The 14481-nt window shown below is 28.6% G+C and overlaps 1 protein-coding gene across 3 annotated transcripts; it reads right to left on the bottom strand.

The window, feature by feature from the left end:
* Positions 1 to 2661: 2661 nt before the first annotated feature.
* LOC107438309 (protein singed wings 2) lies at positions 2662 to 14254 on the bottom strand. 3 transcript variants are annotated; one of them, XM_071178506.2, is made up of 3 exons: positions 14137 to 14254; positions 10721 to 11591; positions 2662 to 6474 (listed from the first exon to the last, which is right to left on the bottom strand). In XM_071178506.2, the coding sequence occupies exons 2-3, from the start codon at positions 11544 to 11546 to the stop codon at positions 5636 to 5638; spliced, it is 1665 nt and encodes a 554-aa protein (XP_071034607.2). In that variant the 5' UTR covers positions 11547 to 11591; positions 14137 to 14254; the 3' UTR covers positions 2662 to 5635. The 3 variants fall into 3 exon arrangements, with proteins under 3 accessions (XP_071034607.2, XP_015906056.2, XP_071034606.2); XM_016050570.4 differs by having other exon boundaries at positions 14179 to 14237; XM_071178505.2 differs by having other exon boundaries at positions 14147 to 14236.
* Between the last annotated feature and the right edge of the window lie 227 nt (positions 14255 to 14481).

Here is a 14481-nt window from a genome sequence, read left to right as displayed (position 1 = left end):
ATACTCGTCTTGATCGTTTCTAAAGATAGCTGTTTCCTGTGTCTATCGTTCAGAAATTCTGACATTAAAAAAAATCATTTTCAGAAAGAAAATGATAACTCTTTATGCTAGTGATGAAGAAAAAAATTAGAATTTTAATATACTTTGAGAAAAACACCTCGAACATCATGTTTGATGCATCATTTGATAAAAAAGTTTAAACGTGTGTTGTTGGTTTAAGAAATGATTGTAGAAGCTGCTTAAGAAGTGCAAAGTGATACTGATGAAGACTATGAATACAGAAACTTACAGAAAATGAACATCAATCTATTAAAAACGTTGAAAATGTATTGTTTGCATTGATAAAAGTAGTGTTTCAAAAAAAAAAAAAAAATTTCAAATATTTTAAGTAAATATTTATCTTTCATCATCATTATATTTGGCAAGGCAACCCAGAGTGAGCCAGTGCTTTCTGAAATCTACCTCACAGCATTCTATTTTTGACACCTCTGCACCAGTTTCTTTCCCAAATAGCAAGGAAGTCAGCATCCCTTAGCTCCATCCATCCCATTGTCAATTTGAGTCTACTCCTTTTCGTGCTTGTTGGCGGTTTGTGAAAAAAAATTTTTTTTTTTTATGTGGAATCATCATCCATTTTAAATACATGAAGCCGCCCAGTTCATAAGGTTATTTTAAGAACTTTACTTGGCCCTATTTAGATTTTATATATCAATACTCAAAGCTATATCTTCTTCTCCAAACATAGTTGGTTTCTATCCCACCAAAAATAGCTTGCAAAACTCTTCTCTCGAAAATGTCTATTTTATTGTCTCCAGCTTCGGTCAGGATCCAGTTCTCTGAGTTATAGATAAGTATTGGTCTGTTATGGATGGTAAAAATTTTGTATTTCTCAATAGTAGTGAAGATTAACTTTAAAACCAAGATAAGTAAAACTGTCTAATAACCTGAAATTTGTGAGAACCAATTTCCAGATGAGATTCATGAAAGATTTCATTGCCTAGTATAGACATATATTTCGTCTTAGCACAGTTTATGCTATTAGTAGCACTCTCTAAAATAAGGATAGTCTCTATTAATGTGGGAACAGTTCTTAAAATGATGTCAATATCACCCACAAAGGCCAGAATTTATATTGATTTTGAAAAATGTAGCCTCTGTTAATTCTTGCATCTCATATGACTTTCTATAAATCGATGCGGAAAAGAAGACAAGGTAAAGAATCACCCTGACTATTATTGATTTTGATTTCTTTAGATAAAAACCCCAAAAATTTCATCCTGTATGTAGATATACTTGCAACTAGCTACTACAAGTATGATTTATTTAGGAGGTATTTGATAGTCAACCAGAGCTTCATTAAAGCAATTTCTATTAATACTATAGTAAGCTTCTTTAAAGTTAATGAAAAGATGTGTGGCAATATCAAATTCTCTGGTCTTTTCCAAAATTTGTCTTAAGTACAAAGATCTGATTTTTAGTAGATTTCCTTATGTAAAAATCACATTGATAACTTACAATTTAAGAGTCTATATAGTTTAAGTCTTTTAAATAAGATGTTAGATAAAATTTTATAAGTAATATATAACAAACTGATGCCTCTATGATTATAACAAACCTATATATCATATATATATAGGTTTGCTATAACAAACCTATAAATCTATATATCATAAAAGAAAAAAGTTCTCACAAGTAAACTTTTATATAACCAGAAATCAAAACTGAAACTAGTTAACTTGAAAAACAGTTTAAGCTGAAGAAAATTAGCTTTGGCAAAAGTATTTATTTAAAAAAAAGTTCTTAAGAGAAAGTCTTAGGTGATATTACACCTTTTTGTTTTTTTGAGAAAAATAAAAAAAAAAACTTAAACTGTCATAAATGCACATCAGTTTTTATCAGAGATGATTATCATTAGTCAAGGATGACTGCCATTTAAGGAAAAAAAATTTTTACAGTCAAATGTTCTTTCAATTTTATGTTGAAAGTTCATTTTCAAAAGACTATCTACATTTTTATACATAATGTTTGTTGCATTAATCTGCCTTTTTTCCTGGTCATTTCTTATGTTTTACTTTTAAATAAATTATTTCTCTTTACTGTAACATACAAGCATTAAAATAGAAAAATTATTACTTTTGGACAGTCGATTAGTTTTCTCCCTCAAAATGTGAATTAGAAACCAAGCAAGCAAAGCATCTATCAAATGCAATGTATCTAAATATATATATATATATATATATTTTTATTAAAGAATTCATTCATATCATTATTCTTGGTATATATGTAGTATGTATTTAGTATAGCAGGTGTTTACTTTCTATAAAAAATTTATATATATATATATATATATATATATATATATATATATATATATTTTAGAATTCAGAGAATAGAAAATTAATTATTTTCCAAAGCCCAATTCTTGAAGTTTAGTCAAGTGTTAGTGATGCAATATTTTTGTGCAAATGTAGACTACATTTTGGAAACTATTTATTTTCTTTGGAAATTTTCCCTGTTTTTTATTGGGAGCCCTATAGTACACAAAATATTAAAAATGTTTCTTGGATATTAAGAAATAACATTTTCTTTAAAACAATAATAAGTATAACAATATAAATTTTTTTTATAACATATCAGGCCTAAAATAAAAAATGCTAAAACTGCTGTATAAACATTTAATATGTAAACATACAAACAAAACATCCAAACACAACATAGAAATATATATATAGCTTCCGAACATTTTACAGACACATTTTGACTTCAAATACATTCAAGGAATGAATTTTCATTGTATAACAAACATCAACTGATTTTTCTAATGCTATACTAATGTGCATAATTTATAAAGAATTTACAACATTTTATATCACCGGATTATAGTTAATACATCAAACAATAAGTATAACACACCATAGTATATAATTTTTAAAAAAAACTATAGCTAAAAGGAACATTTCATTTAAGAAAATTTACAACAAATAAAAATTAAATTGAGCTATTTGGCACTGTACATTTAAAATGTGTTACAGAACATAGATAACATATATTTATAAAATAACATACTGACATATTGATAACATATTTTGTTATCAAAACTCTATCAGTTACAAAAAGGATCAAGAAACAACGAATGTAATTAAAAAATGTTGAAAAGACTCTATATATGGAAAGGAAATAATCTAATTAGAAAATACAATAGAAATAACCTTTTTTTTAAAAAATTACACTTCATTTTAGGTTGGGATAAATCTTTTAAAAAAATAGATTTGATCAAATTCAAACATTTGTATGAAGATAAAAGAACTAAAATGCATAATTACAATTAAAATTCAGTATTATATCATATTTTTTTCAGTATCATATTCAACATACTGATGCATAATGCATTAATTTTACATTTAAATAATTTTACTATCTTATATTATTAAATTAATAACAATTTTTGAAATTGTATTTTCATATATACAATTGTGTTGCTGTAAATTTATTGCTCTCAGGTAAAGGAGTTTAAAAATTGTAGAAGAACGCCTAGAAATTTTATGCCATTTTAACAGTAGGTCAACCAAAAGAGCTCAAAGAAATAAAATTTCTATTGAAGTATATTACATTTTGGCTGTGACTGAGTAATGTTATGTCAAATCTTTAAATTCTGTGAAATCTAAATGTTTAAATTATATAAAAGAAATAAGCATAATGAGCATAGATTAAATTGACTTAAATTCACATAAGTTAAACTATTTAGTTTAGAGAAAACATGGAAATATTATAAACCAAAACCGCATTTATAGATAAAAATATAATAGGAAAAATCAATAAAATTACGATGAACATAAAGAGTAATACTAGTTTTAAAAATTATAATAACTTATAATTCAAATAATTTTAATGAATTAATCATTGTGAGTAGGGAGAATGAGATCTAATAGTTGAACACAAAAGTTTGTAAAAATGTTGAGTTAGATAATTATGTATGCTAAAAAATTAGCTACCATATTTATACAATTTGAGGAATAATAAAATTAAACTAAACTTCTGACATAACATAAAAAACTGATATGATAAATCAGGAAACTTAAAGTAATATCACATGGCAACAGAAATTGAAAAATAAATGTGAATTTACAGAATTCATTCAAAGAAATGTTCAATATTGTTACAAAAGTAATCTAGTAGCAATGTCTAACTGAAATATTATTAATTTTAAAGCCAAGAATTAAGTAAAATTATATATTTTCTTCTCGATGTACTATTTTGTGTTAAATTACAAATAAAAACCTGTTTTATTTCAAGGAAAAGCAGAATTTCTGAAGTTTTGAACAGAGAAAGAACCAATTTTCAAAAGGTTAATAAAGGAGAAAAAAAAATAAAGGAAAACATAACATTTAAAAATACTGAAGGATGAAATGAAACACTTAAATTTTTATTTATATTTAGTTGACACTTTTTTTTGTAGAAAATTTTTGTTAAAATATAGTTGCTACAAGTCAGTTTTTTTCAATAAAATTAAAAAAAAAAAGAAGATTTTTGAAATATACATGTTCCACGTTGAAAAAAACATTTATGAAAAAATTACATGTTTAAAATTTTTTTTGCAAAAGAATAGCATACTGCAATAACATTATGCTGTTTTTTAGCAAAAAAATAGCATTTTTTTTGCAAAAAAAAAAAGAAAACATACAAAAAATAGCAATACACTTCATAATTCGAAACTACATAGCAGTTTAATTGAGCATAGAATTTCACACAGTAGTTACACATTCACAATCTTTAAAAACAAGGGAATGAGAAAAAAAATGAATGAATATAAATGCAATGCACTTTGATATAAACATGCAGTTTAAGTACTCGCTAAAAAATAAAGTTAAATGTTAACGCAAATATTAACAGAAATGAGATTCTAATAGCAAGAACAGAAAACAATTTAATGATCAACATAGAATGACAATATTAAATTTAAGCCAAAGAACTCAGACAATTTGATAATTCAGTTTTGCAACCAGTAGTCATTCAAATGATGCATTGTTTAATTAGAGTAATACTATCTCTTGAACAATGACATTTCAAAGATTAAAGCAGCTGCATAAAACAAAATGTCACAATTGCAAGACACACGAGACTTCAAACATGAAATATGATTGCGGCTTTTTGGAATAATGAATTAATTCTTGTAATGAAATAAAAAAAATATATGCTTATAAATTCTTGAACATGTAATGTTAAACATTAAATAAGAAGCAGGGGTTAAATTTAAGCAGAAAAACTTGAACAATTTGCCAGTCCTTTTTGGACTATGAACCATCAAACAATTTTATGGTAATAATGAAAATAGCGATAGCAATAAATTCATTTAAAACACCAAGAAAATTTACTGACTGCATTTGTAGGGAACACAACTAAGATTTTTCAAGTAATCTAATAACTAACTAGAAACAATATCTTTTGAACAATGAGTGCCTTCAATATTTCTAACACTGCAGCATAAAATAAACAGTCTTTACAATTAGAAAACAAAGGAAACATCAAGTGAAAACCATGATTCATGTTTTTCTAATAATGAATTAATTAGATTTTTAATATATGCTTAAAAACTTGAAAGAATGTTAATGATAAACTTAAAATAAGAGGCTGGAATTTATAAATTCAAGCTGAAGAACTTAGGCAATTTACCAGTTCTTTTTTGCAACCAATAATCATAAGACAGCTTTATGATAATAATACAAATGGTGATAGCAATAAGTCCATTTAAAACATCAAGATAATTTACCAACTGCTCTTGTTGTGGACACAACTGAGATTTCTTCAAGCGATGTATTGGTTGATTGGAAAACACACTATCTCTTGAACAACAAATGCCTTGAAAATTGCGAACAGCTCGGTAGTTGTCCTGTAACCATGTTTGAAAACGAACAGTGTTACAATCGCAAGTCCAGGGATTATCAGAAAGGTACATCTCATCCAATAAACCACCACGGAATTGTTCCAGAATATGAATTGGTATTTCTGTCAAACTATTATTAGAAAGATGCAAAGCAACAAGATTCCTTAGCAGCCATGTGCCTTCTAATCCCTTTAAAGAATCAATAGCATTATTGTTTAAATACAAAAATGAGACATCTGACCATAAAGTGACATTAATGTGATCAATATTAAGAGATTTAATGTTATTGTTGTACAGGTCAAGAACTTTAGTTTTGTATGGTACTGCTCCAGGTAGTTTAACTAATCCCTTATTGCTGCAGTTAACAGTAACTATAACTTTATCTTTAGAGATTGTGCAATTACACATAGTTTCATTACAAATGGGACTCTCGTCTATTTTTCGTTCAATATATAATATTTCCAAAGCGCTTTGCACTGTATAATTGTAATATTCAGGTGGATCTTTACATATGGCTCCTTCTTTGTAAGCTTCATATTTTTTTAACCAATCATTCATATGGAGTAACTTTTCATCACAAATCCAGGGATTACCTGCAAGAAGAAAACCTTTCAAAAAAAATTCCATGTTCACCTTAAGCATAGACAGACATTTGATTACAAGCAAAGCACATAGCAAGATTCAAAATTTAAAAAAACTAAGATTTAAATTTCAGTAACATAAAAATATTGGAAGTTGTCTGCTCAGTAAGCAGTTTGCATTGGGTTGTCCAAAAAAATTGTGCTGATAAATACATTATCTAGTGTTATACAATTGGCACGAAATTTCTGGATAATCCAATGCTTATTACAGTAGGGAACCGATTATCCGGAACGATCGGGACCATCGATATTCCGGATAACTGATTTTTCCGGTTTTCTGAATCGCAACAAAAAGCCGTTTTTTTATAGTTAAACCCAACGAAAAAAAAATTAAAAATAATCTTAAAAAGAAGAAAAAACGATGAAGTAATACATTAATGATTATTTCCAAAATGATGGTAAGGTAAACATTTTTCAAAAAAGAACGAAAAATCCTAAAATCTTATGAGGAAAAAAGAAATTTTTTTTAAAAAAAATGGCGGGGAAACGAATCAAATTTCGTTCCGGTTTTTTGGTTTTCCGTTTTTCTGATTTCCGGATAACGGGTTCTGTACTGTACTTATATGTAACTATTTGATAGTAACACAAATATAAACAGCAATATGTAAGAAATATGCTTTAAATTTAGAACTAGGTATGAAAGAGATTTAAAAAAAATATAATAAGTTTCAAATATTCAAATTCGGGAATTGGATGACTTATACAGCGTGGTGCTTATGATCTGCATAGATTTTACCCAGTTTTACTGTAATTTAAGGTGACAATGTTTGCTGGTTCAATTTTATTATGTTTTATTTTTTGGGTGCATATATCAGTCCATGCACCCAAAAGACCATTCTCTAGCTTCGTGTCTGTTCGTCAGTTCAAATAATTTAAACTCAATGATAAACAGTTAAATTCACTATGTCAAAAATGTTTCGATGTTTGTATTATCTTGACTTTTTTTTTATGTATGTTCATTAATTTGTACGGACTTTTCCTATTAACTTAATTTCCCACAGAGTAACATTGTAAAAGCTGGTTTGTCACATCTGTAAATAACTAGACTTTGTTGCATGAAATTACAGACTAAATATTTAAAAGGATTTTCTAGCAAGACTAAAGTGCCAAAATAACTATAATTAAAAAGGAATTATAAATTATGGCACTATAATGCCTATGAGAATGTGACACCATGAGTGTTGTGGTAAACCTGGCAGAGGGAATATACCTCTGTTAGACCTGAGAAGCACAAAGTTTTCTTTGTGCTAAAATGACTAACACTTGCAAGTAACTATGCCCAGTATATGTGTCTGATAATAATGTGATTTTATTGAAGGTGAATGTTATGACAGAATTAGGTAGCTAGACTGAATTACCACCTCTAACCACTTCAACATCAACAACGCTGAGCACCTCTCTATTCATTTGAGCACTTTGCCATTTAATGAAGAATAAGAACTATGTTTTATTCATGACATGATTTTAATTTAAAATAATATACTGCTACAAAAGTAACAAACCATAAATTTATTATAATGTAACACATAAAACTAAGGGCTTTGGGCCCGTGCCTAAGGTATTGTGAGTTCGATCCCTACTGAACGAAGATCCCCCATGTAGCAAATGGTGCCTATCAGATCACAAAGTCCTCCTTGTTCCCATAGCAAATCATACCTCTTGTGGTACTAAATTGGAGGTTAATCATTGTCTGGTTCAGGTGAAAATTACGATCAGTGGATGTATAAATGGATCCGCCATATAAAAGAGCTGTGACGTATGTGTATAAAAAGAGCCGTGACGTGTGTGTATGGTAGAAATCGAATTCTTGGCCATAGATGGCGCCATTGGAAAACAAGAAGCACACATCCTTTGCCTTAATGGTATATATCAATAATAACATATAAAACTAAGTTTACACAAATAAAAAGCTATAAGGGAATATAAATGTTTCTGTATTTATACAAGTTACATTATCAGACTAAAGATGTCCCACAGTAGACTAATCATAGGACACAGTTCCCAGTACATCACCGAAATCAGGGATGAGATTAGCCAAAAGGCAAAAAAGCTGAATTTCCACGATGGTAAATTTTACGCAAGCGCAACCCTTTAATAATAAATTCCAGACAGTTTAAGGTAATAAATAATGTGTTGACATACAATTGTGTACTAATCTATTATTATATAAATGATTACATTGATACTTAACATTTAGTGAAAATAAAAATTAACAACTGAAAAAATAAAGCTGGAAATTATATTTTTCCTCAGTTCACATAAGAGACAATTATTACTTGAAAAACTACCTGATTCAGCAAATTAAAACTACTGAGAATATAAATTAATATTTCATTTCTTTTAATAAATACTGTTATGTGATTTATAGCAAATATATCAGTAATATTATTTTTTAAATTATATTGAAAAAAAAAACAACTTTAACAATGGACCGAATCATTATGTTCATATTATAGTCTTATCTAACTAGAGCCCTTTGAAACATATCAATAACAGTGAAGTAGAAATATATAGTAACTCCTTAACATACAAAAATTGCTATTTTAGTTTGAAAAATTACATGACAATCAGAAACTGTTTAGATAATTGTTTTTTATTTGATAAGAATTTTGCATTTTATAGCATAAATAACAGCAATTATAAATTAAATTTTGATGATGAGTTAATTAACTCTTTTCCCCCCCGAAAAAAATTTTATTTAAATCCCTTTTTAAGTGATAGCTTTTGTTTGCTATATCTTTTAGGTCTGCTATGTTTAGTCATTAGTCCATCTTCAAACATCTTGTGACAAATTCTGTTTTTTCCAAATACAAACTGGGATATAGAATTTTTAAAATGCGTAAATACAAATCACGATTCATAATTTTTAGATCGCGTAAATTCGAATCATGATGCATAATTTTTAGATTGCATAAATAAGAATTATCAATTTTTAGAATGCATGACTGCGAATCCCAATGCCTTATTTTAAAATCACATATAAATACGAAAATCAACGTTTGATATTATAAACCGCATGAACAAATCAAGACATTGAATTTTAAACTTGCGTGAATACGAATCACTACATAGGTTTTTAAAAAGGCGTAAATATGAATCACAATATCGGATTTTTAAATCTCGTAAATAAGAATTGCAACGTACAATATTCACATCGCGTGAATAAGAATTGCAACACGCAAATATTAAAAGCTATGTTTGATATTAAAATCGTGTGAATAAGATCGAGATATTGGCAGATTCCAGGCTTGTGACCTCTAGAAGGCTTGTCAGAAGCAGAGTCGTTTGAACTACAAAAATCGGATGTATCAAGAGGGCGGGTAAAAAATTCAGAAAATCTTATCTGCCGCGAGTAAAAAGGGAGAAAATAGTTAAAATAAGTAAAAATGAGAAAGGATTGGTAGCTATGTAGTTTGAATTTTCTGTTTCTCTTTGAAAATCGGTGAATTTTCTGAAAAAGCGGAATACTTATTAAAAAAAGTGAAATTTTTAGAAAAATCTGAAATTCAAGAGATAAAAGTGAAAAAAGCGGAAATCCGCTACAAAGCGGAAAAATCTCATCCCTGCGAAATCAAGCATCACTCGTCTGCGATCAGTGAACCATTGGGTGACCCTTATCATCAGCCTATGAGCGGACCAAGGGTGCGCAGCATCGGTCCTCATTAAACTGTACTACCATAAAGTGCTTGTTGCATCCCGCCTGTAAAGTGACCATACCAAAACGATTGCCATGGCAGCAGCTTGGGAAAAACTTTTTAAAAAATCACAGAAGGGGTCTAAGTTATAGCCACCCTACGACATTTCGGGCCTTGGTGATTATAGCTGGCGTGGCAAATCTTGATACAAAAATTTTTTAAGCCTGGAGTTTGACCAAAGATGCACAATATTGGTCATTGTTTAACTGTTATACCATAAATTGCTCAACTTGGCCCGCAGATCATCTGGCTACCAAAGTGGAGGAGCCATTCCCTTTTGCAGATAGATTGAAATTGTGCTGGCATGTGATCAGACCATCCTCACTGATGTTTCTACCACCGTTAACAGTAGCCCATTGAGTAGCTCTAGTGTGATGTATTTAATCACAAAATTGTCCCAAATAATAATATTTAACCACATATAATATTATTTTGATTGATACCTATATGCTTTAATTATATATAGCATTATTATATATGCTGGAATATTAAGTAACCATTACCTGTGAGGTTTACTTGCTCCAATAATAGATTTTGTTTCAATGGATTTTCTTTAAAAGTAGTTAACTCATTCATAGACAGTGAAAGAAATTTCAGGCCTTTCATTCGTTGAAATCCGACATGAGAAATAGCTTTTAAGTTGTTGTAAGACAGATCCAAATACTGCAAATGGCTAAGATGACCAAAACTATTGTTATTAATTAATTCAATTCTATTGTGACTTAAAGAAAGGTAAAGAAGATATCTGAGTGGTGAGAACCACTTACTTTTAACGAGTTCTATATCATTGTCCGAAAGATCTAAAAATAAAAGATTATGCAAGTTTGAAAAAGTATCTTCCCCAATGGTTTTTATTTTATTTTTTGAAACTGTGAGATTTTTTAAACTCATTAAATGGTTAAAATCAGAATTTTGTAATTCATTTAAATCATTGATAGATAAATCAAGGATTTCCAAATATTTCTGCTCTTTAAATGCCTCATCTCCGATGGAAGATATTTTATTATTTGAAAAATTAAGTATCTTTGCAGATGAAAAGACTCTTAGATCACTACTGTCAATAGTGGTAAATGTACCATTGCGTAGAACCACACTTACAAAATCTCGAACATCATTTTGAGATTTGGTGGCTTTCATAGCAGCCTGTAAAGCATCAGGCCCTTCACATAACAAATTAAACTGAAGTTGCTCTTCTTCGGGAGATAATACACTCTCACATTTACAAATGCTATTTAAAATTTTTCTAGTAAAACAGACATTACCTGAATCATCCAAGATAGCATTGGATTTTATAAATAATAAAGAGACAATTAATAACAATAAAGCCATTACAGTATTTCTAGAAAAGCATCTCACAGTGTTGTTTTTTAAAGGCTAAAAAAGAAAGAAATAATCTTATTAGACACTATAAAAAACAGTTAATTTAAACACTTAAAAAGGCAATATAAACTAACTATTTTTTTCCTTCATAATAACTACCAGAAAACATATGTTGTCAACCAATATGATATAAAAATATTCATATAATATTAATGCAATACTTCTATTCTTCCGAATATAAAAGAAAGAGTATTTGAGAGTCATTTTAGGAGAAATTTCCGTCGATTAACGGATTCTTTACAAAAGTTTTTATCATGAAAAAGAACCCTTCACAAAATAGTTTACCCTTAAAACAAATCCTTTATAAAATTTTTATCACGGGAACGGTTCCTTCTTCCAGAAAGTTCGAACAACTACTGGTATTTGTAATTTTTTTAAGAAATCAGGTCCATAATTTAACGAATTCACAAAATTATGAGTAGATTTTTCACGATTTTATGAAAACTGACCTTTCACAAAAAGTACAGAATAACCATTAAATGCAGATAAATTGGCCACCCCGTAAGCAGAATTTTTTCAGGCTTTCTGTAACAAAACTTTCTAGCACTAATATCTTTCTGCAAGATACTTTCAGTAATAACAAAGATGTATGAAACTAACATGGAATAAATATGCATAAGTACATACCCTCCAACTTATGAGGATTTTGAAAATAATTCTTTCTAGTGGTAGCGAACCAAAGTAGAAATTTTTAAAGCAATGTCTCATAAAACTTTTATCAGAACTTAAGAATCTAGCCATATGGCCTGCACTTTTATAAGTAATAGTGGACAAGTTATGCTAAAATTAATTTTTTTAAAATATTAAGACATTTATTTTGCTACCGTCTGAAAAGAAGATTTCTGAAACTACGGAAATTCCGTAGCAGTTGGAGGGTATGTAAGTAGATACCTCTTTTTTGAAAATAAATTTGTCAGTCATTGAATCTTATTCTTATTTACAATCAGAAGCACTTAAAAATCTTTTTTAAGTTTTCTCAAGATAAAATTAAAACACCTTTTAATGAAAAAAAAGATATTTTAATATATTTACTAAAATAGTAACCTTAAATACTAATATACTTTTAAAAAATATTTTCTAGGGCAATTTCCTTACAAATTTTATAAAATACTGATGGAAAACTTTGATATTCATCGTACAAACGCGAGTATATTTAAAGTTATCAGTGTTTTCACAACAGCGCGAGAACGTGAGAATCTCGCATATTTCTTTCTTTCCTCTCATTAAAAAATTATTAATGTGAGAAGTTCGCGCACTCTATTAATCAATTTTAAAACGTGGAAATCTCTCAAATTTTGGAAAAAATTTCATCTTATGCCATTTAGAAAAAGACATGAAAGCAGCTACAGCAAGTGTTGAGAAAAAAAATGAGTCCTGTATAATAAGTTGTTTAAAGTTAGCTCTATTTTTAGATGTTAATAAATTACCAAACTCCCTCATCTCTACAATTTACAGCAATTTGTAAAATTTGAAGTCTGTGAAAATTATGCTGGAAGACCTAACAAGAAGTATGAACATGGAAATAACTTCAGCAAACTTCGCTATTCTATAACAGAAATAATTCAAAAGCCTATGCTGGCAGATGTAGAGGACAGGAAAGTGTGTGCACAATGCTACAAATTTAATTAGTGATTCCGAATAGTTCAGAATCTGTTACAAGGTCATTTAGCACCCAAAACCAAATTAAAATAAGATATCACAACAGATTGACTGATGAGCATTTGAGCAACCTAATGAGAATAGCTGATGAAAAAGTTGATATGGAACATTTTCCATATGCAATGAAAATATTCTATGGTTTAAAAGGTAGAAAATGTTAAAAATGTATTATAAATTAAAGAATTTTTTTCCAAGTCTATTCATGTTTTTTTTTTTTTTAATTTTTAGAAATTTTAATTAACTTTTTGAAATCTCACCCTGTTTTTGAGAAAGGGTGAGAAATTCTCACCCATTTTTCTTCTGTAATGAAAACACTGGTTATGATAATCAATAGTGTAATTCCTAAAACTGCATTGTTATTTTTTATAAAGAAAGAAATTAAACAGTAGCATTATGTGTAATTCCAATCCCCACCAAACAAATAAAATATTTTGCTAATGGAAACATCAAGCTCAAATTCGTATTAGGATCTACTTGTAAAACAACAGCTGTGTGTATTTTGAGATAAAAATAAAGAAAATAAGAAAAAAGGTGTAATAAAAATTTTGGTTATATAATGGTAAGGAAAGTAATACTTTATGTGAATCGCATTTATTATGCTGCTACCTGCTGGCGATATCTACAGGACATCTCATTAAGGCAGCACGGAGACCTCAAAACTTTTAATAAAAGTGTCAAAGTTAATGTTGATGAGAGATTAATGTTTGGAAATTAAATTTGAAACCAAAACCAGTCCTTTTTTATTCTTTTAACTCAAGTAAATATTATAAAATGATGCTATTTTTTTAAAGAAAAAATGCAACAAAAATAACTTAAAATATAATATTAACTAAATCAGTAAACTGCACCAATATATTTGAATAATGAATTAAAGACTTACTAATAATTACATTTAAACACGACTTCACGAAACTTCTTTTACCTTTCTAAAATCAAAACTGACTGTAAACAAACAGAAATATTATTTGTTGCCAGATTATCGAATTAGTAAGCACATGATTTCAGATGTTAGCATTTTTCTCTGTTAGGCTTATTCTCGCTGTAATAAAATCAATCGATGCAATTGCACCAATCAGATTCTCAGTCGCATAGGCAAATATTCGCATCATTTAATCCAGTTTCAATCAGCTTTCCATTAGCCTCTCGTAAGGCAGATCTCTTTACCTCTAATAATATTTACTTGCCTAATCATATAAGAGTCGGACGAAGGATGGTTTATGACTTT

The sequence above is a fragment of the Parasteatoda tepidariorum genome, chromosome 6, assembly GCF_982258835.1.
Source record: "Parasteatoda tepidariorum strain Cologne lab strain chromosome 6, Ptep-v5.0, whole genome shotgun sequence".
NCBI classification, from domain to species: Eukaryota; Metazoa; Arthropoda; class Arachnida; order Araneae; family Theridiidae; genus Parasteatoda; species Parasteatoda tepidariorum.
The sequence above is the reverse complement of the archived record's forward strand: the minus strand, read 5'-3'. Positions and strand labels throughout refer to the sequence as shown.

What these genes read in the sequence shown, in the direction of transcription:
- LOC107438309 (XM_071178506.2), bottom strand. Translation starts at nt 11,546, where the DNA reads ATGGCTTTATTGTTATTAATTGTCTCTTTATTATTTATAAAATCCAAT. An exon ending in GGAGCAAGTAAACCTCACAG is followed by an intron (nt 6,475 to 10,720) that starts GTAATGGTTACT and finishes TTCTTCTTGCAG; the next exon opens with GTAATCCCTGGATTTGTGAT.